The sequence below is a fragment of the Peromyscus eremicus genome, chromosome 15 (assembly GCF_949786415.1).
Source record: "Peromyscus eremicus chromosome 15, PerEre_H2_v1, whole genome shotgun sequence".
Taxonomy (NCBI): domain Eukaryota; kingdom Metazoa; phylum Chordata; class Mammalia; order Rodentia; family Cricetidae; genus Peromyscus; species Peromyscus eremicus.
In genome coordinates this window covers 30,302,357-30,329,839 of record NC_081431.1, presented here as the reverse complement: position 1 = coordinate 30,329,839, position 27,483 = coordinate 30,302,357, and the positions used below count along the sequence as shown (strand labels likewise).

Genomic DNA, 27,483 nt, shown 5'->3' with positions numbered 1-27,483 from the left:
TTAAGGAACAATTAAAAGCAGACATTATGCTGAAATAATTACTCTAACACTAGTAACAGGTGTGTCTCTGTTACTATACTATTGCTGTAAAGATACACCAAGGCAAATCTTATAAAGGAAAGTATTTAATTGAGGACTTGCTTATAGTTTCAGAGGACTTGCTTATAGTTTCATCATGGTGGGGAGCATGCTGACATGTGGGCATAGTGTTGGAAAAGAAGCTGAGACCTGCATCCTGATCCAAAAGCCCACCCCAGTAATACACTTCCTCCAATAAGGCCACACCTCCTAATCCTTTTCAAATAGTGCCACTCCCTGATGACTAAGCATTCAAATATATGAGCCTATACAGGCCATTCTTATTCAAACTACCACGATATGTTCATAGGGCTTCTGTTTTGATCACATAGAACCATCCCATGGAGGATCAGAAAATTCATGGAAAACTTTTTTGTTTACACTCTTCACCCTTCTTATTTTGTGTATTTTAAGAAGGAAAAGAAACTTCCAGTGGAATTATATCATCTATAAAGAGAGCAGACTGGCTCAAGGAACTCCTCACGTTTAAGAGCTTCAACAGGCATAATTTTAAAATTGAATAAAGCCAAGTCAGGTATTTATTGAAGTTTAATAGTAGTCAGACATTGCTGGAGATGTCTTGTAATCTGTTACAAGAAGGAAAATAGAAGTTGACAGGCAATAGGAAAATAAATGGAGGGTTAGTAAGTGCTTTCAGGGAGGCATGAAGTATATTAAGACTCTTTTTTTTAATTGAATGATTCCATTTCTTTTGAATAAATACCAAGGTTTCACTGAAGTTCTGATCTAAGTGGGCAAATCTTACAGAATGGAATTTCCCCAAGGTGAAACGAGGATCTACCCTTTCAAGTCAAGGGATAATGTAGTTTGAGTGTAATTGTCCCCTATAATCTCATGGGGAGTGGTACTACTAGGAGATGTGGCTTTGTTGGAGTGCATATGGCCTTGTTGGAGCAAGTGTGTCACTGTGGGAGCGGGCTTTGAGGTTTCCTATGCTCAGGATACCACCCAGTGTTTCAGTCGACTTCCTGTTGCCTGTAAGATGTAAGACTCTCAAGCTCCTTCTCCAGCACCACGTCTGCCTGCATGCCTTCATACTCCCCATCATGATGATAATGAACTAAATCTTTGAACTGCAAGCAAGCCACCCCAGTTAAATGTTTTCATTTATAAGAGTTGCTGTGGTCTTGGTGTCTCTTCACAGCAATAAAAACCCTAACTAAGACAGATAGCATATAGGTAGTAAAATTAGAAAATTTAGTTTTGAAACATTGGATGGACCATTGTAATAGATAATAAGGTTACTGAGCTCATAACGAATAATATATTTTAATTCTTTTTAATTTGTAAATCAGGTAGAGTATAAGGTACCTGATTTAGTCCTAACAGTGATTCAGTGAGATACAGATGCCATTATTTACTGATATTACTGTTTACTGTTACCCCATTTTATCTAGAAGGAGACAAAGCACAAATAAATCTACACCAATCTCTGGACCATTCTCTACAGTCAGGCACCTCTACCAGACTGTCCTGTTGGGTTAGGAATGAGCATGTCATTATGGCGAAAGTTCTTAATACTCAAGGGGCTACATCCTGAGCACTTCAATCTCCAGTTTTCACAGAATTCTAGCAGATAGCTTGACTACAGATATGTGGGATCCCAGCAGAGCAGCAGAGTCCTTGTGATGTCAGAGGCTGAGCAGTCTGTAGGAGGTACTCTCTTGTTCAGTTGGCTGCCACTCACTGGCTTCTGCCATAGTACAAACTGGTGCAGAGCACATAGCTTTTTCCTTGAGTGGTTGACACTGCAAATATTAATGTCAACAGGCATGGTGGCACACACATGTGTAGTCTCCATTGTTGGGAGGCAGAGCAAGAAGGATCATGAGCTCAGGGCCAGCCTCCACTACACAGTAAATTCAAGCCAACCTGTGCTACATAAGACCTTGTTTAAAAAAACCTGTAAAGGCCAAGGCTTGGTTAATTACTGAGATATCCTGGTGATTTTCTAAACTTGTTCCTTTCTAAATTTCATTCTTAATTATTGCTTTTATTTATTCGACCATGTACCAAGTGCTATTTATGTATCAAGCATTCCTAGTCCCTGGAATGCGGTGGGGCTGGAGAGACCGACACAAATCCACTGTCTGGCAGTCTTTGTTTTACAGGTAAAATAAGTACAGTGAAAAGGGACATGATATGGGGGATGAGGAAAAGATACCTGTCTAAAGATGGACAGCAAGCATGGTCCTTGAGAGTCCTTCTCCTACCAGTTCAAAAGCAACAATTGTGCTTCTGAACCACAATGTTCTCCCTTAGGAGAAGTCAAGAGTAGCATGGAGAATAGAATGTAGTTAGGAGGACATTTTTGGGCACTTTTAGCGCTTAGCAACAGCAAAGCACCATCCACACATCATCCACTGTTCTTTCGCAGGAATCCAAGCTGGCACATTATTTGTGCTTACTAGTATTTGGGTTTGAATGTGCCATTCTCGAAGAGATCTAGCTCACCTCCTACCTCCATGGACAGTCACAACATTCTCATACTCTTCGTCACTTACGGTTTATGTTTCACTGTAGTAAGTGTCAGCATCTGAACATTGTGCACTGGCTGCTTACTGGACACTCACTTTTATTTCCTGCTGCCACCCTATAAACATGGGAAAGGAAAAGAGTTTTGTCTTTTCTTTCACTGATATTTTCAGGACATCTGGTATCTAACAAATAATATATGTTTTGGAAATGATGAATGTTAGTTGAAGTAATTCTTCATTTCTTTAATAAATATTAACTGATATTAAATAAATATTAAATAATTTAAGATCTCTTGAGGCTGAGAATGTAACTTAGTGATAGAGCAGTTGCCTAGTATGAGTGAGGCCCCAAGTTCAATCCAGCACCACAAAAAGGTACCTATTTTTCTTTCCGTTGTTAAAAAGTTACAGCATCCTTTGCCCTAAAAGACTTTAGAGTCACCATATTCCAGTCAGACATGCCTTATAACAGTCAGAAGGCAGGACTTGAGTTTTCCTAGAACAGTGCACACTGGGATGAGGTACAGCACCAGCTGGGCTGCTAGCATTTAGGAATCCCCAGAGGCCAGCGCACATGTGCAGGCTTTATCTCCCTAACACACACATGCTGTTCGTCAGCTTCAAATGTCAGCTCCCAGAGGCACTGCTTAGGACAGTAGACTGTGCATTGAGATGGAAGGGAAATACGCATAAACCTTTTTGAGACTCTAGGAAATGACTGATTTTGGATACAAAAGACCTCGTCACTTTACAAGTCTATTCGTGGGTAAAAAGCCAACCACGTTAGCTCCAGGTTTGAGTCCAGGCTCAGTTACTATTAGTGTGAATAATACTGAGCCATGATGTTCTCAGGATGTGGTCAGTAAGGCATTTTATTTATATCTCCATGAGAAGTCCTAACACTTGCAAGGCCAAAGAGAAGGACTTAAAGAGCCCTCAAATGTGACAATGTAGGCATATATGACCCTTTCTAATTTTGAATGTTGATTTTTTTGTTTGTTAATGCCAGATAATAAGCAAAAATCATTATTTCTATATAGTTAATTAAAAACATGATATTTTTGAAAGCACTTAATTCAAATATAATGAAAATATCCACTCATATGATTTAGGAACTAGTTATTCATATTATGAAAGAAGTCTGTACTTTTCATAAAAGTACTTTAAAAATATGTCTTACATTTTAAATAAAACCCAAGCTCAACACATTTCACATAAAAAGTGACAATAAATATGAATGAGTGACAGGGGTGTCACGTGTCTTTTCTCCTGATTTAGCCTATTAATTAGTGGAAATGGACTTTACCTTATTTTTTGGATAAATACCAGATTAGATGAGATCGTGTTTAAATAATTTCTATTTCTGGTTTTTCTAGACTCAGACATAAAAACAAAAGCCTTAGTACCCAAGTTATCTAGTGTTTTTCCAACTTTTGCCTTTGTTCAGGGTAGTCTAGCTCCAGGGACGAATAATTTTCCCAATAAATCCTAAAACCCATGAGTAAAGTCTCATTTCAAGTGTTGTGCATAAGCTGTCTCCCTTAGCTCCAATTTTGTTTTCAACAGTTTCAGTTTTTCATCATTAGCCATTGTGCAAAAAGAGTACATGGAAAATTCTAGAACTGTGACTTTTTTTACAATAGGCTATTATAACTTTCTGTATTACCCTGGTTAGTAATCTCTTACTATACTTACTTGACAAAGTCAACTTTATTAAAAAGTTTTTATGTATGGGAAAAACAGTGCCAGGTTTCACGCATCTGCTGGGGTCTTGAACATATCCCTTGAAGATGGAGGATCAATAGATGCTCACAGAAATCCTATCAAATCTTTTCTTCTCCTTTTGGTTGAAAGGTGAACAGTAAGAGTTCAGCAGTGAGCATTCGTCCATGGGCATTAGCAGCAGCCAGGAACCCGGTGCTCCTTGTTTTCTGCCCAAGTATAGCATGCATTATAGATGCTCCTAGGAGATTATGCTTACTGCAGACCTTGGCTGCCAGTATTCAAGTATCTATGTAGGGCTGCTCTCATCTTCTGCTTGCTTGAGAGGAATAGCTGGCTTGCTTCCCACCCCCACCCCCCAGGAAGTGCAAGTACTGTGAGCTGTTTGGAGTGAGTCAACTTGACCTATGTGGTTTTTGTATTGCTCTCTCCCCAGACTTCCAAATCTCTCCTTGACTCTGATTCCTCACAAGTGAAATCAGATAACAAAAAAATCAAAGGAGCCGTCTCTGTTCTGTTAGAGATGGAAAGGAACAGACTTACTTCTTAACAAAAATCAAAGGAGCCATCTCTGTTCTGTGAGAGATGGAAAGGAGCAGACTTACTTCTTTGGCTTTCTTCCTAGTTATTACAGTGGCTCCTCAGTCAGCTACTCAGGTCATGTCAACTAATTCATAATTCAGGTCACTCTCCAAATGAGCAACATTATGGAAAAGAACTAAGACTCAAGAAAACAAAACTTGATTATCATTTTTGTTTTTCTTGTTTTCAGAAATAAACACTCTAATTTTAGTTTTAAACTATTGTGTTTATGTATATTTTAAAAATGAGATTAAAATATCATCCAATAGCTAGTACATTGTAACACCCCACTTAATTAATTTTCACACTCATTTTATTAAATAGACTTCTGCAGGGCGGGGGAAGTGGCTCTCGGTAGGTGCGGTAGGTAGCATGGTCTTGTAATTCCAGGAGTAGCGAGGCAGAGACAGGTGCGTCTCTGATGAGCAGCCTAGCCTCCTGCATCAGCTCCTGGCTAGTGATCTTGCGGGCGCAAGAATATATCATAGAGATTCAGCTGTGTATTAAAGCTGAACTTTGACCGGCCAAGGGTCTGTCAAAAGGCAAAGCCATTTATTATGAATATTTGGTGTTACCTAGCCTTTAATATTCCAGCCATCTTCTGCTATGAAGTCCTTGTGTGTCCAGACCTATTGGTAAACAGTTCAGCTCCCCAGACCTGCTGAACCTACTAAGTTACTAACTACCCTGCTGAGCTTAGGAGACAAGCTGGCAGAGACACATAACTTTGTTTCCTGTGCTAATGAAGCTCAGACCATCCCCTCACCTTGATGAGGCCTAGTGGTTCTCCAGAGCACTTTGAGAACAAAAGAGGTTTTTACATACCAAGGTGAGAGATAAAACAACATTCCTGAGGAGGCAGGGAACCCAAGAGCCCAGGGAAAGAAAGGATAGGCATTTTCTGTAGACAGGGACAGACAGCATGGCGAGAGAGAAGAGAGGACGACAGAGGTTCCATAGAGGGTAAGCAGATCTCGGGTAGAGTTTTCTGAGTGCCAGGAGTAGAGCGCAGCAGAGATGGAGAAAGAGGATACAGAGGACGAAGATGAGGCTGGAAGCATAGGAGTTAGTTGTTAGCTGGACTGTGAGCTGGGGAACTGGACGGAACTGCAGTTATTGAGACAGGATTTCATCCCAGAGAAATAAAGTAGACGGATATAGAGGTTGTCATGTCTAGAGTTATTCCTGCCCTGAATGCCTGGTGGAACTTGATATGGATTCACAACACGCCCCCATAGTTAGGCATCGTCACGCATGCCCGGCGGGACCTAGTCACTTCCGCCTAGTCATTTCCAGGTCAAAACGTCTCACGTGACCAGGACCCCGAGGCTTTGCGTGGTTGCATAAAGCACGCAGCACAACCATGTGATCTACACGCATGCGTGGAATAGCCACATGGGCCTGTGTGCGCAGGCGCAGCCCAGCCTTTATAAGCGTGTGCCATGATTCCCGGTCCCACTTCACTCACGTGTCTTTCTACAGGCCTGTGCACATCTGTCCCTCTCTCTTATCTTTTTTTTTTTTTTTTTTTTTTGGTTTTTCGAGACAGGGTTTCTCTGTGTAGCTTTGCGCCTTTCCTGGAACCTCTCTCTTATCTTAATAAAACTCTTGTTAGTGGATTCTGTCATGTTTCGTAATGTTTCCTCACAGGCTAAGAGCGCCGCAAAAAAACCAACAACTATGGCTGAATTGATACAATTTTATCTTAGAGGAATAAACTTAACAGACATTAAGAACATAGTGTACGTAGATTTTTTTTTCCCCTAATATCCCACGCCGGACATAGCAAAGCCCCCTTGGACCCTGGGGAATTGATATAGTGAGAGAGAGACCCTTCTCAAAAAGTAGTAGTCTGAAGGGCTTGAAGAATAACACCCAAGCTTGTTCTCTGGCCTCCATGTGCACACACACATGTACACACATGTATATACACATGCACATGCGCACACAAAAAGACTTGTTAACATGGTTATTAAAAGCTAAAAAGCCGGGCGGTGGTGGCGCACAACGTTTAGTCCCAGCACTTGGGAGGCAGAGGCAGGATCTCTGAATTTGAGGACAGCCTGGTCTCTAGAGCTCTTTCCAGGACAGCCAGGGCTACACAGAGAAACCCTGTCTCAGAAAACAGACAAAAAGCTGTGTAGGTGTTCAGCATGGAGCTTGGCTCATCTTCCCGCTGTTGCTGATTTTCTCATCCATCTTTGTAGACATCGAGACTGCGCTTATGTCTGAATGTTTGCGGAGAGTTTGTATTATTACCTTCGAATCTGTTTCTGAAGGTGAAGTTACTGAATTGAGATAAAACATGTCCATTTAAAATGTATTTTGTTTACTCTTTCTAAAACCATAGTAGCATAAGGGAGAGACGTTTAAATTATTGCATGGTTCCTTTGATTTTTCTCTGAGTAACAAGATGGATGCTGATTCCTAAGGCACATTAATATACAAAGAATGAGTTGGGATTCAGAATACTAATTAACATGGGGCGGTTGTAAGCAGGAGGCGCAGCCAGGAACAGCATTTGTCCACATACATCGTGCCGCTGTCCTCAGCTTGTCACAGTTGACACATTAGGCTATGCAGAGTGTACAGTAAGCAGCTCACACATGAATTTTTATTAAGAATGAATGGCTGGTCACCAAACAGAAATTTATCTTCTATGTCTTTGCCCCTACGTAGAGAGTTTTATTTGCCGAACATACTGTATTCTGTTCTCTGCACTCTGAGTCAAACCAACAAAAAGAGTATAAGAAAAGTAAAGCTGATTAGCCAGTAATCTATTAGCGTAAGTACTGGGAGTAATAGATTTTGAGAATTTATCGAATTGCTGCATTTCAAATCTCTCCTTTAATTACATTTAAAAGCAGAATCCAATATATCAACAATTACATTTTTAAATGGTTGAATTACATAAGTCCATGTATCATTGCACTGATTTAAAAATAGGATTTTCTGTAACTTAGCTTATCAATCATCAGGAAACAAATGAGGAAAAATTCTGGAGAGAATGTGGAGGGAAAGGAGCCTTGATTCGCTGCAGGTGGGAGTGTAGACTGAGACAGCCCCTATGGAAGCAGTGTGGTAGCCTCTCAGAACACTGAAAACCGATTTACCTTGTGACCTACCCTTACCACTTCTGCACAGATGTCCAGTGAGCTCTACAGCCTACAGAAAGACTTGTGCATGTGTGTACTGCTGCTCTTTTCACAATAGCAAGGAAGCAGAGTCAGCCTAGGTGCCCGTCAGTGGATGAATAGATAATGAAAATGTACATACACACGATGGAATCTCATGCCATTGTAAACAGAAATGAGATGGTAGAGTCTTCAGGAAAATGGATAGAACTGGAAAATATTATGTAAGCAAGACTACCTAGGCTCAGAAATATGAATACCGTGTGTCGTTTCATATGCAGATAAAGCTTCTAAACATTAATATATGTATTCAGCTGGGAGTAAGTTTGAGAGAAGCCAGGATACTAGAAAGGGACCCATGAGATGGGATAAAAGAGGCTTGAAGGGAGAGTTGTGGGGCTGGCAATAAACACAAGCTGTGAGGGGGGAGGGGAGGTAACAGGGAGGAAGCATATGACAGGAGGGACATGGAGGAAAGCAGAAGGACACTGTTTCTGTCACTGTTTCCTCAGTACTGTGTTTATATAGTGTTTTCATTGTACTAGATATTACAATAAAAATGATGAAAGATACTGTAAAAGAAAAGATCGATTAAAGGATAAAGAATTAAAATAACCACACCAAATATTTCCATACTAATAAATGTCTGTGTTATTTATGACTTGTAATTTCTGGAGGCTTTTTTCATGTTTATGGAAAAGTGAGCTAAAAGCCAGCCTTTTTTTCCTAATGAGTCACTTATCAACAAAATATCATAGTATAAAAAAATAACAATAATGGTGAATAAATAATGCAAATAGTTTAAGCAGGTATTTCACTATTTCAAATCTCTTAATAATATAAGGTAAATAAATCTTTCAAAACTTGAAATAATGGGTGGATAAAATGGCATTTTATGCTTTTTAAATATTCATTGTGAGAGGACTGTACCAGAGAGGTTTTATAGGGGCAAAGTGCCATAGATTCCAAAATACCTGCTGACATGTGACGCTTGTACTGGAAATTGACTTTGTATCTTTGAAAAACTTACAACATCCTTCATGTGTACATTTATTTCAGACTTCCTTTTTCAGTAAAAAATTTAGGGCAGCTTTTAAATGTACACAATATAATAGATATAAAATAACCGAAAACATCAGGTAATAGGGCAAATGGGACTCAATGACGCAGTGGACGCCAGAAACCTTGCCTTATATTCTATAGTTGAAAGTAATATAATTTGCTGTTTAGACTTACCAACAACCAAATTCTGTGAATTCATTGGGCACGAAACAAATGGATTGTTCACCAAAAGCCTGAGTTTTCCTAAACTTGGAAGAGAATTTCCTCCTGAATCTCAGAGAACACACCATGTGGCCCAGCACTCACTATCCTCAGTGATAACCAGTGGCCCAGCAAGAAGCTGATGCTATCACCCTAGTGAGTCCCAAGTATAAAAGAAGTCAGCAGTGTCTGGCCCACCCCTGGTGCAGTATTTCTGTATATGCCTCTGAAAGAAATGATCGACGCATTTTATTTCCTTTAATCACTTCTATATAGATGCTTTTCTAACTCTGATTTTAATAAGTACTAAGTGACAGTAAGTTCAAAATTAAACTCCCTGGAGAACAGCTACAGTGTGGTAATTGTTGATCCCTATGAAAGTGAAGAGCGAGTGCTTCTCTCCTTAGCTGAGCTAGGTATGTTTCTTGGAGACTGGGGAGAATGCATGGTCATACAGTTAAATGGATGGATACCCTTGGTGAGTGGCCACAGGAAGGAGTACACCCAGAGGCAGGACCTGGATTTATTTTGAGTAACTTGCTGTGTGGACATGACTGGATTGTCAGGTTTCAACACTGTACTGAACAGATTATGGCACCATCATTTTAGCCTGAAATTTAAAGATAGCCGAACATTTGGGACCCGCTTTTTGTCTTTTGCCATAAAGCACGCTCATTCAAACAAGGCAGAACAAAAACCCATAAAATAGTCGTAGGATATCTGTCCTCAAAGGCTGATTTTTCTGATGCATCCTCTGAGAGATGCACTTCTCACAAAAGATACCTTCAGGAGTTTGAATGGATTTAGTTATTGTACATATGAAAAATAGTGCAGGCCTACACTCTCGGATGGCGTGTTCTAGTTACCCCATGGGCTCCTATGAAGCTGTCCACTTGAGAGCTGTACAGGGCTGTAGAGAGCCGGGGTGTGTGGGGGCTCATTTGTTACTTGTGCACGTCTCAGGTTTCAGTAAGACTGTACCTGGCAAAGCTTCATCCAAGAGCAGCAGTAAGAAGTGGCTGCAACTGTATGCAGTAGCAATACTGGAATGTTTTTGAGGTCCTGCGTGTACGTTCTGGTCAGTGTGCTGTATTTCTCAGAGTTCCCAGGTAACACTTTGCAATTCAGTCTGTGTAGAGGTTTTGGTGCTCAAGTTTTTAGAAATATGTGTATTTCATAAACCATAGTGCATAGTGTTTGAATACTTAGAAGGATCAGTGCAGTGCAGACATCGTATGTAAAGTAAATCCTTGTGTAAGATGTACCGAATGCTATCAGGGGTATTAAAATAGATTTTCCACCTCTGGGAAGATGGTCATGAAAGTTACATTCTTACTGAAAATCAGTTGAGCAACTACTGTATACTAGGCAAAGTATGCCAGTTAGGGTACGACACAGAACAGTAAAGAAATAGGTACTCGTGTGTGGGCTTTCAAATGTTGGACTAGCCCAGTGGTATCTAGTCTGGATGTCTGGGACAGCAGTAGATGAGGGAAGAGAAGCTGAGTTGGTGAGTGGCCGAGAGTGGGATGTGGGGAAGGTGATGGGGTTGATCAGGGATATGACATGTGGCATCCAGCAGTGTGAGTGCCGGGACTGGACTTGCTCAGCATTCAGCCCAGTCACTATTGGGTGGCAGTTTTGAAGTCACGTTTCCTGTTGTTTTCTAAGATATTCGGGTATATCGAAATTAAAAGTTGGCATTTGTTTTTAAAATGACTACTTTGTTCCAATTGTATAGGAGAAAAAGTGAATTTTTGTAATAGGCCCTGAGCAGTGCTTTGGTGGAGAAAAAGCAGAGACCAAATAATCTAGATGAGAATGAGGAGATGGGGTGAGCTGGTTTTTGTTTTTTCCTGTAAATTTGGTAGGGGACAAAGCTCTCAGAGAAGACACTGAGAAAAAGTGTTTCCTGATGACAGCAACTCTAAGTAAGCAAAGTTATCCAAGTAACATGCTCTGATTTATTAAACAGTCTCAGTAATGGAATAGTTCAACACATTCTGAACACATGATACTGTGTCTCTTTCTCTCTCTCCTCCTCCTCTCTCCTCATCACTCCTCTTGTGTGTGTGTGTGTGTGTGTGTGTGTGTGTGTGTGTGTGTGTGTGTGTGGCGCTGGATGCTAATTCCAGGGTCTTGCACATGATAGGCATGTGTTCTACCACTGGGCTTTTCTAGCCTCTTCTTTTGCTTTCTTAATTTGGGACTGGGTTTCACCAAATTGTCTAGACTGGCCTTGAACTCACTCTGTAGCCTCCGACAGGCTTCAAGATTATGATTCTTGCGGCTGGAGAGATGGCTCAGAGGTTAAGAGCACAGGCTGCTCTCTGGAGGACCTGAGCACAATTCCTATCCCCCACATGGTGGTTGACAACTATCTATAACTTCAGTTCTACATCCTCTTCTGGCTGCCATGGGCAACAGGCATGCGCATGGTACATACACATACATGCAGGCAAAACATCCATACATAGAATAAAATAATATTGGGTGACTGCCTCAGTCACCCAAGCAGGTAGAATTACAAGCTATATCTATCACCAGTCCCAGCAAAATGATTCATTTTTAGAAAATATATAACCAAGGAAATATGCACACTATTGTAACTGTGAGGAAGAGTTTATTCTCCCCATGTGAGACTCTTGCCTCAAAGTTTTATGCCTCAGGGTCATACATAAGAATGTGAATTAGCTAAAAGTGGTGGCACAGGTTGTAATTCCAGCTGCTCAGGAAACTGGAGCAAGGGATTGCAAGTTTGAGAACAGGCTGGGCAATTTGGTGAGACGGTGTCCCAGGGTGAATAAAAGAAAGTCTGTAGATAGAGTTGAGTGATAAAGTGGTTTCTTAGCATGTGTGAATCCTTGGGTTTGATACCCAGCAAGAAACAGGAAAAGGAAGGAAGGATAGGAGTGGTGGAGGGGAGGGAAGAGTGTAGCACGAATCTTAAAAGGTCTTATTAATAAAAACAAACCTGGAGCCAGGTATTAGGGTGAATGCTGGAAGATCAGAGAAGTAGAACAAGCCACAGCTAACCTCATCTCACCAATTCCTCAACTGATCTTGTTTCCTCAAACTGGAAGCCTCTGAGTTCTCATCCAAATGGATCTAAGCTGAACTGCTGCTAAAAGCCTAAAAACTTACCAGACTAAAAAGCCTCTATTTCCTGGTCCTCACACCTTATATACTTTCTGCTTTCTGCCATCACTTCCTGGGATTAAAGGCATGTGTCACCATGCCTGGCTGTTTCCAGTGTGGCTTTGAACTCACAGAGATCCAGATGGATCTCAGCCTCCAGAATGCTAGGATTAAAGGTGTGTGCCACCATTTTCTGGCCTCTGTGTCTGTCTAGTTCTGTTCTCTGACCCCAGATAAGTTTATTAGGGTGCACAATATATTGGGGAACACAATATCACCACAGAAGGGCAAGAAAAGAATGTGAGTTAATGCACTTTAGTGGAATTTATTTTTAAAATATAATAATGTATAAGCCTAACAAATGAGGAGAAAAATCATGTACTGTAACATACTCTGATGTTTATAGTAGCTATTCATAAGTGTGTGTCTGTGCCAGAAGACACCTTAGTTCTGGAGGGAATTCAAGTTTGTTTTAATATTGCAGTACTACTCTGATTGATTGTCCCCATCTCACCTGGCATTTTAGTTGGTGACATTATCCTAAGTCCTAAAGCAGGTCACTTTCAAAGATACGGAATTAGTGTTCAGGGTTCTCAATTCCATTCTCAGTCATATGTGCCGTAGTTTGCAAAATTCTGATAAACAAAACCATCAGTGCACAAATAGATGAATTGATCAAGAAAGATCAATTAGCTCAGTGGCTAAAGTGTTTGCCACACAAGTGTAAGGACCTGAGTTCAGATCCTTAGAACCCATGCAAAGCCAGGCATGATGGTATGCATCTGTAATCTCAGTGTTCTCCGGTGACATGGGAGGAGAGACAGGCAACCCAGGAGCTTTTGAGCCAGCTAGGTTATTGTGCATTGTGGCAAATAGTGTGACTCCATATCAAACAAGGTATAAAGCAATGATCGACATCTGAGGTCATCCTTTGACCTCCATACATGCTCTGTGGCACACATATGCCCTCCCCCTATGCACACACATATACACTCATCATACACATACATGAAGATAAAAAGTATAGGTCAGTCAGATGGTGATTCCATATGTCAAAGGAGTTTTCTTCAGAATTCCTGGAGATAAATACTCCTGGAAAATGTAGCGAAAAGGAGCCTTGAGCACTGGTAACTGAGTTTCTCTACTCTGTCGCCCCGTAAAGACTATCAACTTGGGCCTTACTAATCCTTTGGTTCATCCATCCACTCATCTGCTTAGTCATTCATACTGATCCCCCATGCACCTTTCAGGAGCTTTCAGTGTGTTGGCTGTGTAAGGATCATATGTCCTTGTCATTAAGTTTGTGTGGATGGCAAGAGTGAGCATATGTGTAAACAAATGGGATAAAAGTGTAATGGTAGAGGTAAGGAAGCCTGTTAGGAGACCACTAGAGTCTAATCATGAGAGTAAACTGTAGCAATAGGGTAGGAAGGGGACATGGGGGGAATGCTGTGCCAAGAGGAAAAATCCCTATGATGTGACAGGCTGGGGGTGGGCTCAAGGGGAAGCAGGCAGTTCAGGATGAGGCCAAAGCTTTTTGCCTAGATTATGTTGGTGAATTGTTCACGAGGAGGGGGGAATTAGGAAGAGGGAGCGCTTAGAGAGAAGATAATGGGATTAGGTTTGGGCAGATAGAGTTTAAAGTTCCAGTGGAATAACCAGGTGATGTTGTTGTAAAGGCAGAAGTCAGGGACTAAAGTGTCATCTGGAGAGACATGTCCAGCACTAAATGTGATGGGAAAGAGAGAACCAGAAGGTACGGAAAAATAAAAGGTTGAATTGTGGGTGGTAAGAGAAATCCAGGAGCCTGAGGAAGAGATTGGATCATGGCACCAGGTGGGATTAGTGAAGGGGGAATTTCAGGAACATGGGAATGACCCAGAGTGCTAACATCCAAGAGGCTCCCAAATGAAGAGGATCTCTAATGACAGTATAAAGACTGTTGTCCCCTTGCCAAAGCGGTGTGGGTGGCACTGTGGGTAAAAAGGTGCAAGAGTAAATGAAGGTGCAGCTTCCTTCTCCAGACACAGAGAGGTGACACAGCTTTTTCCTGCTTGCGTCTCTCCTGCAACAGTGAAGCCTGAAAGAGCAGCTTACTACGGGAGCGATTTGTTCTTTGTCCGGACGTGTTTTACCCACTGGATAGACCCGTTCAGTAATCGGTGGCATTCAAATGCACACAGTCTTAGAATAATGAAATAAACATTCTCTTCTTTGTTTTCAGTTTTGTGCTAGTCACCGTACTGCTTGGAAATTTTTTGTTTTTACTGCCGTAGACTTAGACAGCATTCATTAAGATGGAATTTTCCCTCCCACTGCAGGATTACCTGAGCGGAATTTTAAGTGCTTGTGATGAGATGTGAAATAACCAAGCACTTTGGAGCTGGGCACCAGGTTGTTGAGGAGCATGAATATGCCAGGAATTTGATGGTTTGAAAAGCTGTTGACTTTAAGTGCAAATAAATATTACTCTTTAAGGAGTCCAATTTTCTCAGCATAACCTGTCGTTTATAAGTACTGAAGTTCTTTCTAAAGGATTATTTATTTATGGTACTAAATGAAATTGTTGGTACTTAGTGTGGCCTTGTTGTATCTGGAAGATATTTCTGCTTGTTAAGGATGGATTGTGTGTGCATGGTGGTTTTCATCATAGAGTATTAATAGAAGAAAGAACAAGAATCTGTTAGGAATAATTAGGGGAATCTGTTGGAGCATGAATGGGGCTTGTGATGAGAAAAGAATCACTCTTGGCATTTCATGTTCATGTTGTGTGGTTGTTTATATGTGTAATATGCATATATGACATTTCAGTTAACCAAGACCAAAATGAAGGCCTAAGCAGACAGTGTGGAGGATGGTCCCCAAGTAGCGTGGCATGCTGGTTGTTGTAATAAGTAGGAGTACTCCAAGGATACGAAGAATAGCATGAGACATACTTAAACTGGTCACTTAGTCCTTTGTTGTTACTGTCTGCTGTTCCCGACTGGGCATAACATGGGTATATGACTGGCAGAGAATGATGACTTACACCTGTATCACCACAGTCGGGTGGGTAGTACATTGTGCCACATTAGACTATTATAATTCAGTGAGATGATAGGGAATTGCTAACCTATGGGACCACATTCAGTATATAGGCTCAATGTATGTTGATTCAACATGCTCTTACAGTGACATGTGGCTATAATTAAATAAATGAATACTTTAAAAGCACCCCTAATTTGTTGTGTTACTCAGTATCCACGCACCATAGGTGTGCCTGGCACCATTTTGATTTGTATGCCCACAGAAATGGACATACAGAAGTGGACGGTCCTTCAGTAACTTGGCCACACAACCTGTTCTTCTCTTTCTTCGACATTCTAACCCTCACCTTGGCCCCAGCCATGGTTATGCCTTAAGACTGCTGATTATCAATCCTTTCCTCACCCTGGAATTTCTACTTAATCTAAGAACTGCTACGCTGGTGATCTGTTTCCCAGTTCACTTCTGTCCTGGTCCTTTTCTACCTGATGAGCTGAGCTCAAACCCACTAGTCTGCCTTTCCATCATCTTTCCCTCCCCCATCACACAGGTCCACACTTTCTTCCCTATTTAAGACTTTTGCCCAAATGTTACTGTTTCCTTATCGTGCTCTTGTATTGCTGTCTATCTAAGCCTCACTAAATCCACGGCTATGTGTGGCCATAAGAGAACCCTGAAGATGATCTAATGCTAAGCAGATTTAAAGTTGTTAAAACTATAAAATCAGTACCATGAAACTGGTTCATTTTAAATAAAGTTAAGATATTTACTAACCTTATAAATTTTTCACAGTAATCTTATTTGATGTGGTTCTAATAATCCATTGTAAAAAGAAATGTAATCATTGTTTGTCTCCCAATACAATGCGTTATACACTGGGCCACAGAAAAGGCCTTGCTGTGTATCTTAGTTACTGTTCTAATGCTGTGAAGAGACATTGCAACCAGGGCAACTCCTAAAGAAAGCATCTAATTGGGGGCTGGTTTACAGTGTCAGAGGGCGGGCCCATTATCATCATGGCAGGCAGCACGTGGCAGGGGGCGCAGCAGCAGGCAGGTGTGGTGTGGGGAGCACAGCGGCAGGCAGGTGTGTGTGGGGAGCACAGCAGCAGGCAGGTGTGTGTGGGGAGCACAGCAGCAGGCAGGTGTGTGTGGGGAGCACAGCACCAGGCAGGTGTGTGTGGGGAGCACAGCACCAGGCAGGTGTGTGTGGGGAGCACAGCACCAGGCAGGTGTGGTGTGGGGACCACAGCAGCAGGCAGGTGTGGTGTGGGGAGCACAGCACCAGGCAGGTGTGTGTGGGGAGCACAGCACCAGGCAGGTGTGTGTGGGGAGCACAGCAGGCAGGTGTGGTATGGGAGCACAGCGGCAGGCAGGTGTGGTATGGGAGCACAGCGGCAGGCAGGTGTGTGTGGGGAGCACAGCACCAGGCAGGTGTGGTGTGGGGACCACAGCAGCAGGCAGGTGTGGTGTGGGGAGCACAGCGGCAGGCAGGTGTGTGTGTGGAGCACAGCAGCAGGCAGGTGTGGTGTGGGGAGCACAGCAGGCAGGTGTGGTATGGGAGCACAGCGGCAGGCAGGTGTGTGTGGGGAGCACAGCGGCAGGCAGGTGTGTGTGGGGAGCACAGCAGCAGGCAGGTGTGTGTGGGGAGCACAGCAGCAGGCAGGTGTGTGTGGGGAGCACAGCAGCAGGCAGGTGTGTGTGGGGAGCACAGCACCAGGCAGGTGTGGTGTGGGGAGCACAGCACCAGGCAGGTGTGGTGTGGGGAGCACAGCACCAGGCAGATGTGGTGTGGGGAGCACAGCACCAGGCAGGTGTGTGTGGGGAGCACAGCAGCAGGCAGGTGTGTGTGTGGAGCACAGCAGCAGGCAGGTGTGGTGTGGGGAGCACAGCACCAGGCAGGTGTGGTGTGGGGAGCACAGCACCAGGCAGGTGTGTGTGGGGAGCACAGCAGGCAGGTATGGTATGGGAGCACAGCAGTAGGCAGGTGTGTGTGGGGAGCACAGCGGCAGGCAGGTGTGGTGTGGGGAGCACAGCAGCAGGCAGGTATGGTATGGGAGCACAGCAGTAGGCAGGTGTGTGTGGGGAGCACAGCAGCAGGCAGGTGTGGTGTGGGGAGCACAGCAGTAGGCAGGTGTGGTGTGGGGAGCACAGCAGCAGGCAGGTATGGTGTGGGAGAGGTAGCTGAGAGCTGCATCCTGATCCACAAGCAGAGAGAAAGGATGGGGCCTGGGTCTGGCATGGGTTTTTGAAACCTCAAAGCCCACCCACAGTGACACACTTCCTCCAACAAGACCAAACCTACTCCAACAAGGCCACACCTCCTAATTCTTCTAATCCTTTCAAGTAGTTTCACTCCCTGGTGACCAAGCATTCAAATATATGAGCCCATGGGCCCCACTCTTATTCAGACCCCCACACCAGGGCAGAAAGGGTGACTCAGCAGGTAAAGGAGCTTGCTGCCAAGACTAACAACTGAGTTCAATCCCTGAGACCCATATAGTGGGAGAGAACTGACATAGAGGTTGTTCTCTCTCTCTCTCCCTCCCTCCCTCTCTCCCTTTCCCTCTCTCTCTCTCCCCTTCCCTCCCTCTCTCCCTTTTGCTCTCTCTCTCTCTCCCTTTCCCACCTCTGCCTCACCTTCTCTCTCTCTCTCTCTCTCTCTCTCTCTCTCTCTCTCTCTCTCTCTCACACACACACACACAAACACACACACACACACACACACACACACCCCACAAATAAATACAGTAATTCAGTACTAAGATTTTTTTTATATTTAAAAAAATTATACTGGTAAATATAAAATTTTCAGTGGTCAAAATTTTCATATATTCATTTTGTTTCCCAGAAAAATTAGCACCCTCAATGTATAACTTGGATTTTATAAAATAAAATAATTAAGATGTTTCATGTAGCTAATGCTTTTTCTTACTAATACCTTTTTACTGACTTTAACCTATACGTGTGTGTGTGTGTGTGTGTGTGTGTGTGTGTGTGTGTGTGTGTGTATTTCATAGGAAATTGCCCGGCATTTACGTCCTGAGACCCTCAGAGCAATCTTTGGTAAAACTAAGATTCAGAATGCTGTTCACTGTACAGATCTGCCGGAGGATGGGCTCCTAGAGGTAAGACAAAGCAATATGGAAATCCTGCTTATACTCCAGGTACACCAGTGATCTCCACAGTTCTTGTACATTTCAAACCATTTCATAGTCTGGGATTACACTGGTTCTTGGCCATCCAATAACTTTATACTAATAACTCAATAGATCAAATATAACCAAGCATGCAGCCACGATCCTAGGTACTCCAGAGGGTGACACAAAAGAATCTTTCTTAAAAAATTTAATTTCATTAGTTCTTTGAGTTTTATTTTATTGATTCTTACTTGTATAATAAAATCCATTAGGCCTTTTAAGATTATTCCTGCCTTTAAAGTCACATTAGAAAGCCATTTCTCCAATATTTACTTTTTATTTTTCTATAATGGAAATGTTAAACCACATGGAATTTGTTTGACATTTTATGTGAGCTATCACAGTGTTACATATTAAATATCCCATCCTTATGTTATATATTATCACTCACTGAGTAATTTTTATATACCTGTGTCTGGTTTTTATATTAAGTATGTGCCAACAAAATATATTCTTATTGTTATAACTTACATTTTATAAAAGTTTTCTTACTCCCTTAAATTTATTTCCCCAGATAGACTATAGATATGTTTTACTGGTTCTCTTCTCGATAAGATACAAACAGGACCCTAACTGACTTGAGAATTTGTTTAGAACTTAATGAGAAGATCGCCTTTCTCCAACTCTGAATGAGTGTCTCTCCTTTAATACCAATCATGGGGTCATTTATGTATGTCCTAGGAATAACTAATTTTCAGCAACTTACAGTTTTACTGCTATAGAGGATGACTCCGTTATCTTCATTAAGATTTTCTGGTATCGCTGAAGACATCAGTTTACTAAAATCTTACCTAAACTTTATGCCCCAGTGTAAATTTTAGATGCACTTGATAACAGGTTTTATTTTTAATTATCAAAAAGTAGTGTTTACTATAAGTTCAGTTTATAACAACATTCCCTTCTTTTGACACATTAAGGCTTATACGTTAGGTTTGAATAGAATCTGTTACTCAGTGAAGCTGAAATCCTGTTAACCATTTGCTTTCTTTCCATTAAAATATTATCAATGTATACCTGTGACTTTTGTTCATATAATTTGAAGCGGATTATTATTGGGCACAGTTTAGAAAGACATTTGAATGTAAAAGGATTAAAATATGTCTAACCAAACTACACTGTATATTTCATTGCAAATTAGTATTGTGAAATTTAGAAGGAGGAAGAGTAGTAGGAGCCAGAGGGGTCAAGGACATCACAAGAAAACCCACAGAAACAACTAACCTGGCTTATAAGGGCTCACAGAGTATAAACCAACAACCAGGGAGCCTGTATGGGACTGACCTGGGCCCTCTATATAGAGATAGCTGTAGCTTGGTCTACTTGTGGGACTCCTAGCAATGGGAGCAAGGGCTGTCCTAAGGCTTTAGCTGGCTTTTGGGAATCTATTCCTTATACTGGGTTGCCTTGCCCAGCTTTAATAAAAGGAGAGGTGCTTAGTCTTACCAAAAAAGAAAAAAAAAAAAAAGTCTGACCAAACTATACCAGATATTTCATTTCAAATTAGTACTGTGAGATTTAGAGAATTACTCAAAATCCAGAAGTTAGAGTTCTGTCAGTGTCAGCGCCTAGCATGTGGCTAATTCCTGCTTAATGTGATCTTGGATAATTCACGTTTCCTCCTGTGCCTACTTCTAATATCAGTATAATGTAATTGGGAATCCTGCTAGAGCCAAGACTGTTCTCTTAGTTGGGGCTTAGCCCTGTAGTGTGCTACTTGGCTTTCTCTTGTGTTATGAATGCAGAAATCTGCTTTCTATGGATGCCACTAGTCATGACAAGGCCAGCTTTGTGGTCGTAGGAGCAAATGGCCATGATGGATTTATAATACGAAGAGTCCTAGAATGACTTCACTGTCGGGGTCCTCTGATACTCTGCTAGCTGCAACTCGGACGTTCTGAAGAAAACATTAGTGAGAAGAATGGTGAGCTCAGCGAGTCACCAGAGCGTGACTAACCTTCTGTTGTGGGCAGGCTCTTAAGGAGGTGATACCCAGTGCAGATGAGGCTGAAGTAAAGTGGGCTCTCAAGGTGCTGTGCTGGACAGCTTTGTGGCAACTGTTATTGAAAACCTGAGGGCTTTTCCACAGTTTGTCCCCAAAACTGCTTCTTAGGATACAACTAAATCGGGACCATTGACAGCAAGGCTGCAGACTGGGAAGCTGGGATCATGGATGTTCATGGAAGGAGTATTCATGATCATTAAATTGGACACACTGTGCATAGCTAAAGAGAGCTCCTGTTGCTCCACAACCCTGTTCATCTGGGGTCAGAGGTCCATGTGTGCATTCACAGTACTGTGCTTCCCTATACTGTCAAAGGTCCACCAGGAATCAAATAGCTTCCAAGCAAACTGCTCATCTCACTGATCCCTGGTTTCCTCACTCTATGAACTGAAGATAGAATAACAGTACTTGCCTTGTCCAATGGCACAGGGTCTTAAATGAACAGTTGTTCCTGATACTACAGTACAGGGCCTGTTTGTGCATACATACTTCTACATGACACTCCTTCATTCCCTGACTTTTTTCTTTGAGACAAGATATTACTGTAGCACTGGCTAGCCTTAGACTCACAGAGCATTGCCTGCTTCTGCCTTCTAAGTGCTGGGATTAAAGGCATGTGCCGCCACACTGAGATTGTCCTACTTGTAAAAGCACTTCAGTATATGATTTTTGAGAGGAAAGGGGCAATAGTTTGCTTAGTGTTTCATCCATGGAATGAAAGCATGTAGCGTTTCCCCTTTTATCCTAATGAAAACTCTGTAACAGTGAACTCTGACCCTGGGTGTATGAGACTCACCAAGGCAGTTTTTAAATTACCAATCCCATGACACACTTCTTGAGAGTCTACTTAAAACTTACTGGAGGCTGGCAAGATGGCTTAGCCTGCCACCAAGTCTGATGACCTGACTTTTGCAGGTTGCCCTCTGACCTCCACACACAAGCTGTGTTGTACACAAATAATGTAATTTTTTAAATGAAGAAAATTCAGTTTTTGAGAAAAGCCCCAAGTACAGTAACCACAGAAAGTTTCTGTGAGAATGTGAAAGCGAACTGCCCACATGTCCCATATTCCTGAGTACCTTAATGTCAATTTTTAACACAGAAGGCATTTTCCTACACAGCCACATCATGAGCATCCAGATTAAGAAACTGACGGTGATATATTGCTACCATCTCAGACTCTGAGTTCCGTCAGTTGTCTTCAAGGTTTATGAACACGAGGCACGTAGGTCAGAATCATTTGTTTCATTTCATTTTCTCCTTAGTTCCTCTCAGTCTGGTACAGCCACTCAGTTTTTCCAGTTAGCTTTCATGACTTTGAATCTTTGAAAATAACAAAAATTTCTAATCAAATTACTTCACTTATTTCTTTGACTATCAGAAATTTTTCTAGATAGCTTTCACTTGCTCTTCTAACATGATGCTGACTAGTTCATTTTGCTGATGGTATGTGTTACTCGTGTAAGGAGCATTCGTTCCTCATTGTCAAAGAAAACAAACAATGCCCCTCTTATTTTGTGACATGGCCTGTTTCTGCTGTTCCCTGATCTACCTCATCTTCAGTCCTGGTCTTACCCTGGTGCTGGTGATCATCAAGGATCATCTGTCATTTCCCCAGCCTTCACTGAAGGAAAACGCCTGGTTCTCTGCCTTTCATTTTGCTTCCATGGTCTGTTCCAGGCCCCTCTTGTCTTACTATCTCCATCAACAATAGAAAACACTTGAAATCTCCAAAGCCACTGAATGGACTGTGGTGGCATATTCAAGACTATCTGAATCCTATACACCAGGGTCATAGGTCAGTCACCCTCCACTCAGATATTTATCACTTAAAATTTAAACACATCATTGTTGACAAGGGAGCTGGCTTAGGGGTAAGAGCACCTGCACAAGCATGAGGACCTGAGTTTGAGTCCTTGGTATCCACCTGAAAAGACATGTGTGGCCACATGTGGCTGTCACCCCAGTGCTGGACAGAAGGGAGGATGGGGCAGGAGAATCATTGAGGGTTGTGTCCAGCCTATATAGTAATCACCAAGCTCCATGTTCAGTGAGACAGCATGTCTTAAAGGAACAGAGCAGAGAGCCATAGAGGAGGACACCCAACATTCTCCTCTGGCCTCTACATGTATGCATAGGTATACACAACTGCACACACATGTATATACACATTTGTACCCCCCCTCTGTCACACACACACACACACACACACACACACACACACACACACACACACATACACACACACATACTGCATTGAGAACATCAGTAAACAGATTACAAGGATCTTGCTCCCTGGTCTCTAATAGTAGTTACATTCATTTTTCTATATAATGGTGAACTATGGACCTTCCCTGGTTTTCTTTTCTGAACATCCTATAATATGGTCATATCACTTTTTGATTGCCGACTGGAATTTAGGAGACAGTTAAATATTGTAGCATAAACAGTTGAGGAAAGCAAGTCTGAATTCAGACACGTCATTATGGACACATTCTGGTTCTAGGGACTCAGAACCAGCTAGAAATCAATGTAAGTGGAGGTAAGTATTGTGATTGGACAGTCCTGGATTTACTGGCCTTTGTTAGCACAGGCATCTCCATGTCCTGACACCATGATTTACCCTTTGTTTTAGTTTCTGTCTTGAAGGAAGCAAAGTTGATTCTTACATGTATAGTGTCGAAGGAACACGATGTACGAAGACAAGAGCCAACAGCTTTCTCTTCGGATCTAAAAATAGTCTAGCAGGGCTGGTGCTGTGGCCCGGAAGTGGGAAGTGACAAGTGAAGAGTTAGAAGAGTTGCCGGGGGCTTGTAAAATCACGTGAAGACATGAACTTCATCCAGAGCCATCCGTGATCCAAGGGAAGGTTCTGTGCAGGCTAGCACAGTCATGTCTGTGTTAGATAGAGCATTCTGGATAGTAAGGAGAAGTGGTCATGGGATCACTATAGAGAAAGAGCAGGTGTGGTGTGTGTGTGTGTGTGTGTGTGTGTGTGTGTGTGTGTGTGTGTGTTGTAAAGAGGGGATAACTCTGAAGATAATTCAAGAAAAATTTGGGTAGCCTTAGTGAAAGTGGCCACTAGGATGTCCAGGAGCCATGGTTTTCTGACAACATTTAGGAAGGGCAAAGTGATGCACATGAACAGCTGGATGTGAAGGATAAGCCAAGGGGACAACCCGAGGTGATGCCTTCCCCTGAGTGCGGAGTGGTGCAGGGCGACCATCTGTATCTAGGACACTGAAAGCACTAGTGTTTCCCTCACTTAGCACAGGTTAGACCTTGAATCTTATTCAAAGACAAGAATGGCTCTCTAGTAACAAAATGCCGGAATAACTTGCCCTGAATAATCATAATGCCTACTTTCTTCATGGAGTTTCTGTGAACTTGATTCTATAATATTGAAGCATTGGTTGTAATGCCTAATGCCATAAAGAGAATTGTAAGTCCATAGGTCTTTCAGTTTCTCAGCACATCCATGGTGCTAGCTTGTTTTAAATTTGTCCTCCCATTGTGAATGGGAACAGGATGAATGACGTAAAGACGATAGTTAATGTGATTGATTACTCTGTATGTAGATTGTCTTATATGTGGAGTGGAGACAGTAGAAAATATTGCCGAAAAACAAGTTTAATTAGTAACTATGGAAAATCCACAAGAAATAGATACCGAACCATAGGGCTAAAGAAGACCTTAAACAGCCAGTTACTACTCTCCACACATTGTCTCAGCTCCCCTGCCTATTGTGAGACAGTGCTTCTCGAAGTGAGCAGCAGTGTGGGATCTCCTGGCAGGCTTTTTCAAACAGTTTACTGTGCTCCTCTCTGGTCTCTGATTGGCTAGATCTGGCCAAGCCTGAGAGCTTGCATTTCTAACAAGTTCTCCTTTGGCAGTGTTGTGTTGGATCAGGATGCCACGCTTGGACAGCCCCTACCCTAAGACGGAGAAACTGCACACTCTCACTGTGATATTCTCTTGGTTAATGTCCTCAAGTTTGGGACTTGTCAGACATGGACATTTCAAAGAAAAGACCAGTGAAGACACTGGGAAAAATCATTTCCCAGCAGCGTCAGCATCATTTTGTTTTAAAATGGCGGTGGTGTGTGGAGAGTACAGTGGTCACACTCATCTGACGCATGGACAGCAGGAAAAGCTGTCCTATCTTGTGTTGATAGTTGAAAAACAGCCATGAAAATCACTAGATGTTCCACTCTGGATGGCCACTTGGCTCAGGCAGCTAGCTCCGTGTCTGTGGGGAAATCCTCCCTTCTTCCCAAGCGACAATGGCCACCAAGCCTGGCACAGCACACCTTGGATGCCCCGGCTTTCCCGTTTTTCTGGGAAGTGATGAAAAGCTGTCATAGGTGACTGCCATTTGTGGAGTGGCAATCAGCAGTCATGGAATTTCTACCTAGCTGTGGAATCTTTGCACTCTTTCCTGGCTTTATTCAGAGCTAGTGTAGAAGACACATATCGTGTTTCATAACTCAAAAAAGAATGTAAACTGTTTGAGACTCCTTACGTCACAAGTATATCAGATTTTATACATGCTAAAGAAAACTGTACAAATTACAATACAGTACACAACTAAAATCCTTCTAATTGTGTGGAGAGTTCACATCTTTTTTTTTATGTCTAGAATAAATGGAGCTCAAATATATCATAAATGTGAATCCTAAAAACTAAATTCAGCTATGACCAATAAAGGTTGACTCTCATAGTTTTCTATTTCAAAAATCACACTTTTTAAAATAACTTTGAGCCCTTCAGCGTAATATATGGAATTTAAAAGTAACTTTTCTGAATTTTAAGTTAATGAATTTCATTCATTTGCTGGTAAGAATATATGATTATTTCACTGGATGCTGTCTTATTACAATCTTTAAGGAAGTGAGAGTTAGATCAGTATAACAGGGTGTGCTTGCAGAGTTGAGCTGTAGTGTGGATATAAACAGTGTTGATAGACAGTGCATATGGAAGGGTTGGAAACAGTAAGCATGAGAGCTGAGTGGGAAGCATTATAGCCGTGGCTGGAGGGACCGGGGAAAGTTCACCACAGAGACAGCACTGGAGAAGACCTTGAAGAATAAAGCTGGTTTTATAATGTGCCAAAACAGAGTATGGCAAGCTGTTGTTAGGAGACACTGGGTTTATCAAAACTGGTTGAAATAGAGGGTTGTTTTTTAATGAATTATGGGAGATAAATATGGAAATATAAATTGCAGGGAAGTTATGGGGCCTTTGGAAGTTTTCTGGTGACAAAAAGCATTAAGCTATGGATAATAAAAGTAACAAATGCTATTTACCAAGCAGTATATGCCGCATTTGTTAAATGGTTTGCTTGGATCACCTGGGAGTTCCGTTATCTCCAGTTTGTACGTGCGAGTGACGCTTTCTTGCGTGGAATGACTCCTCTGGGATCACACTATACATACATGGCAGAGACTGAAACTCAAACCCAAGTCTGCCTCAAGTTCCACACCTAATGCTTTTGTCACCAGAAAACTAGGACCAAGATGGCTAAAAAATTTGAATTCAAGAGCCAATTCTTGATTTATTGGTAAGATTCCAAGACTACTACTAGGCAGATGTATATTTCCTTGATGGTTTGCCGGAGCCCACTATGGGTGAGCGTGAAAGATTTTTCTATGCATACCGAACAGCAGCTTCTTTGGCAATGGAAAATAGGAACCATCAAAGATTTTTGAACCACGAAATGACCTGATAAAGCAGAGTCCCCTTAACCAAAGATGGAAGTTGAAGGTGAATAGTAATGGAAACATATGCTGTGCTCATCCAGTAAGAAGCCTAAAGGACACAGTAAGTAGCCCAGGTATTTAGAAATATCCTACTGTGAGCAGAAATCCATATCTTCATGAATACAGTTCTTGAATAATAGCCTGTCTCCCACAGCCCCTGCTCTGTGAGAACATTGGCTTGTATTTTATGTTAGTTATTCAATCCCCAGTGGCTAGGCATTCAATACACTGTTCTCAAAATTCATTAATATTAAATATAATGACAGTACATTAAAGGCTAGCTCTGTGGCTAAATATTTTAAGTATAGCGGGTGCATCTTGAATCAGATGATCTGGGTTTAAATTCCAGATCTACCACTTAGTTGGTATTTAAGAAAGTTGTTTAAACTGTTGTGCCTCAATCCCTCATTTTAAGACTAGGATAATAATGATAATACTTATCTGAGAGAATAGAGGCAAGACACAAATTAGTTTGTGTTAAAGCAATGAGAATAGATTAAATTAGGGACTGGAGAGATGGTTCAGCAGTTAAGAGCGCATGCTGCTCCTGCAGAGGACCCAAGTTTGATTCCCAGCTCACAACTGTCTGTAACTCCAGCTCCAGTAACATCTCTGCCCTCCATGGGCACCTGCACTCACAGTCACGTATCCAGCACACACACACATGCTTAAAAATAAAAACAAAATCTTTTTAAAATCTATTTTAAAAGAATAGTCTCAACTAATGTTGATTATCTTGTATTATCAAAAGTTTTGCCACTTTGGCCATTTAAAAATAAATGTATTAGGATCAAATGAAAAGGCTATAATATATTTTTAAGAAGAGCTCTGTTTTTTAAATTTAAATATCCTAAATATACCACGAAGGAACTTACATTACACTTCACCAGTGAAAAAATAAAATATGCCAGTTTATAGTGTCTCATCAAAAGTGCCATTTAAAATTGATCTTGTTTGATAGTCCCCTTCCTCATGGCAAAATACATGAAAAATTAAAAGTCGATAGATGTGTGAGAGGGAGGTGGAGTATAAACGACCTGGGCCGCAGAAGAGGTGACATGTGTCTGAGAGAGGGTAAAATGAG

At 41.9% G+C, this 27,483-nt stretch overlaps 1 protein-coding gene across 4 annotated transcripts in view; it reads left to right on the top strand.

Moving 5' to 3' along the window:
• The window catches only part of Nme7 (NME/NM23 family member 7), a 144,155-nt gene that overhangs the window by 87,504 nt on the left and 29,168 nt on the right, over positions 1-27,483 (top strand). For all 4 annotated transcript variants that reach the window (XM_059280125.1, XM_059280126.1, XM_059280124.1 and 1 more), the window contains one exon: positions 18,459-18,566. In XM_059280125.1, coding sequence (XP_059136108.1) covers positions 18,459-18,566 — 108 coding nt within the window. The remainder of the gene's footprint in view (positions 1-18,458; positions 18,567-27,483) is intronic.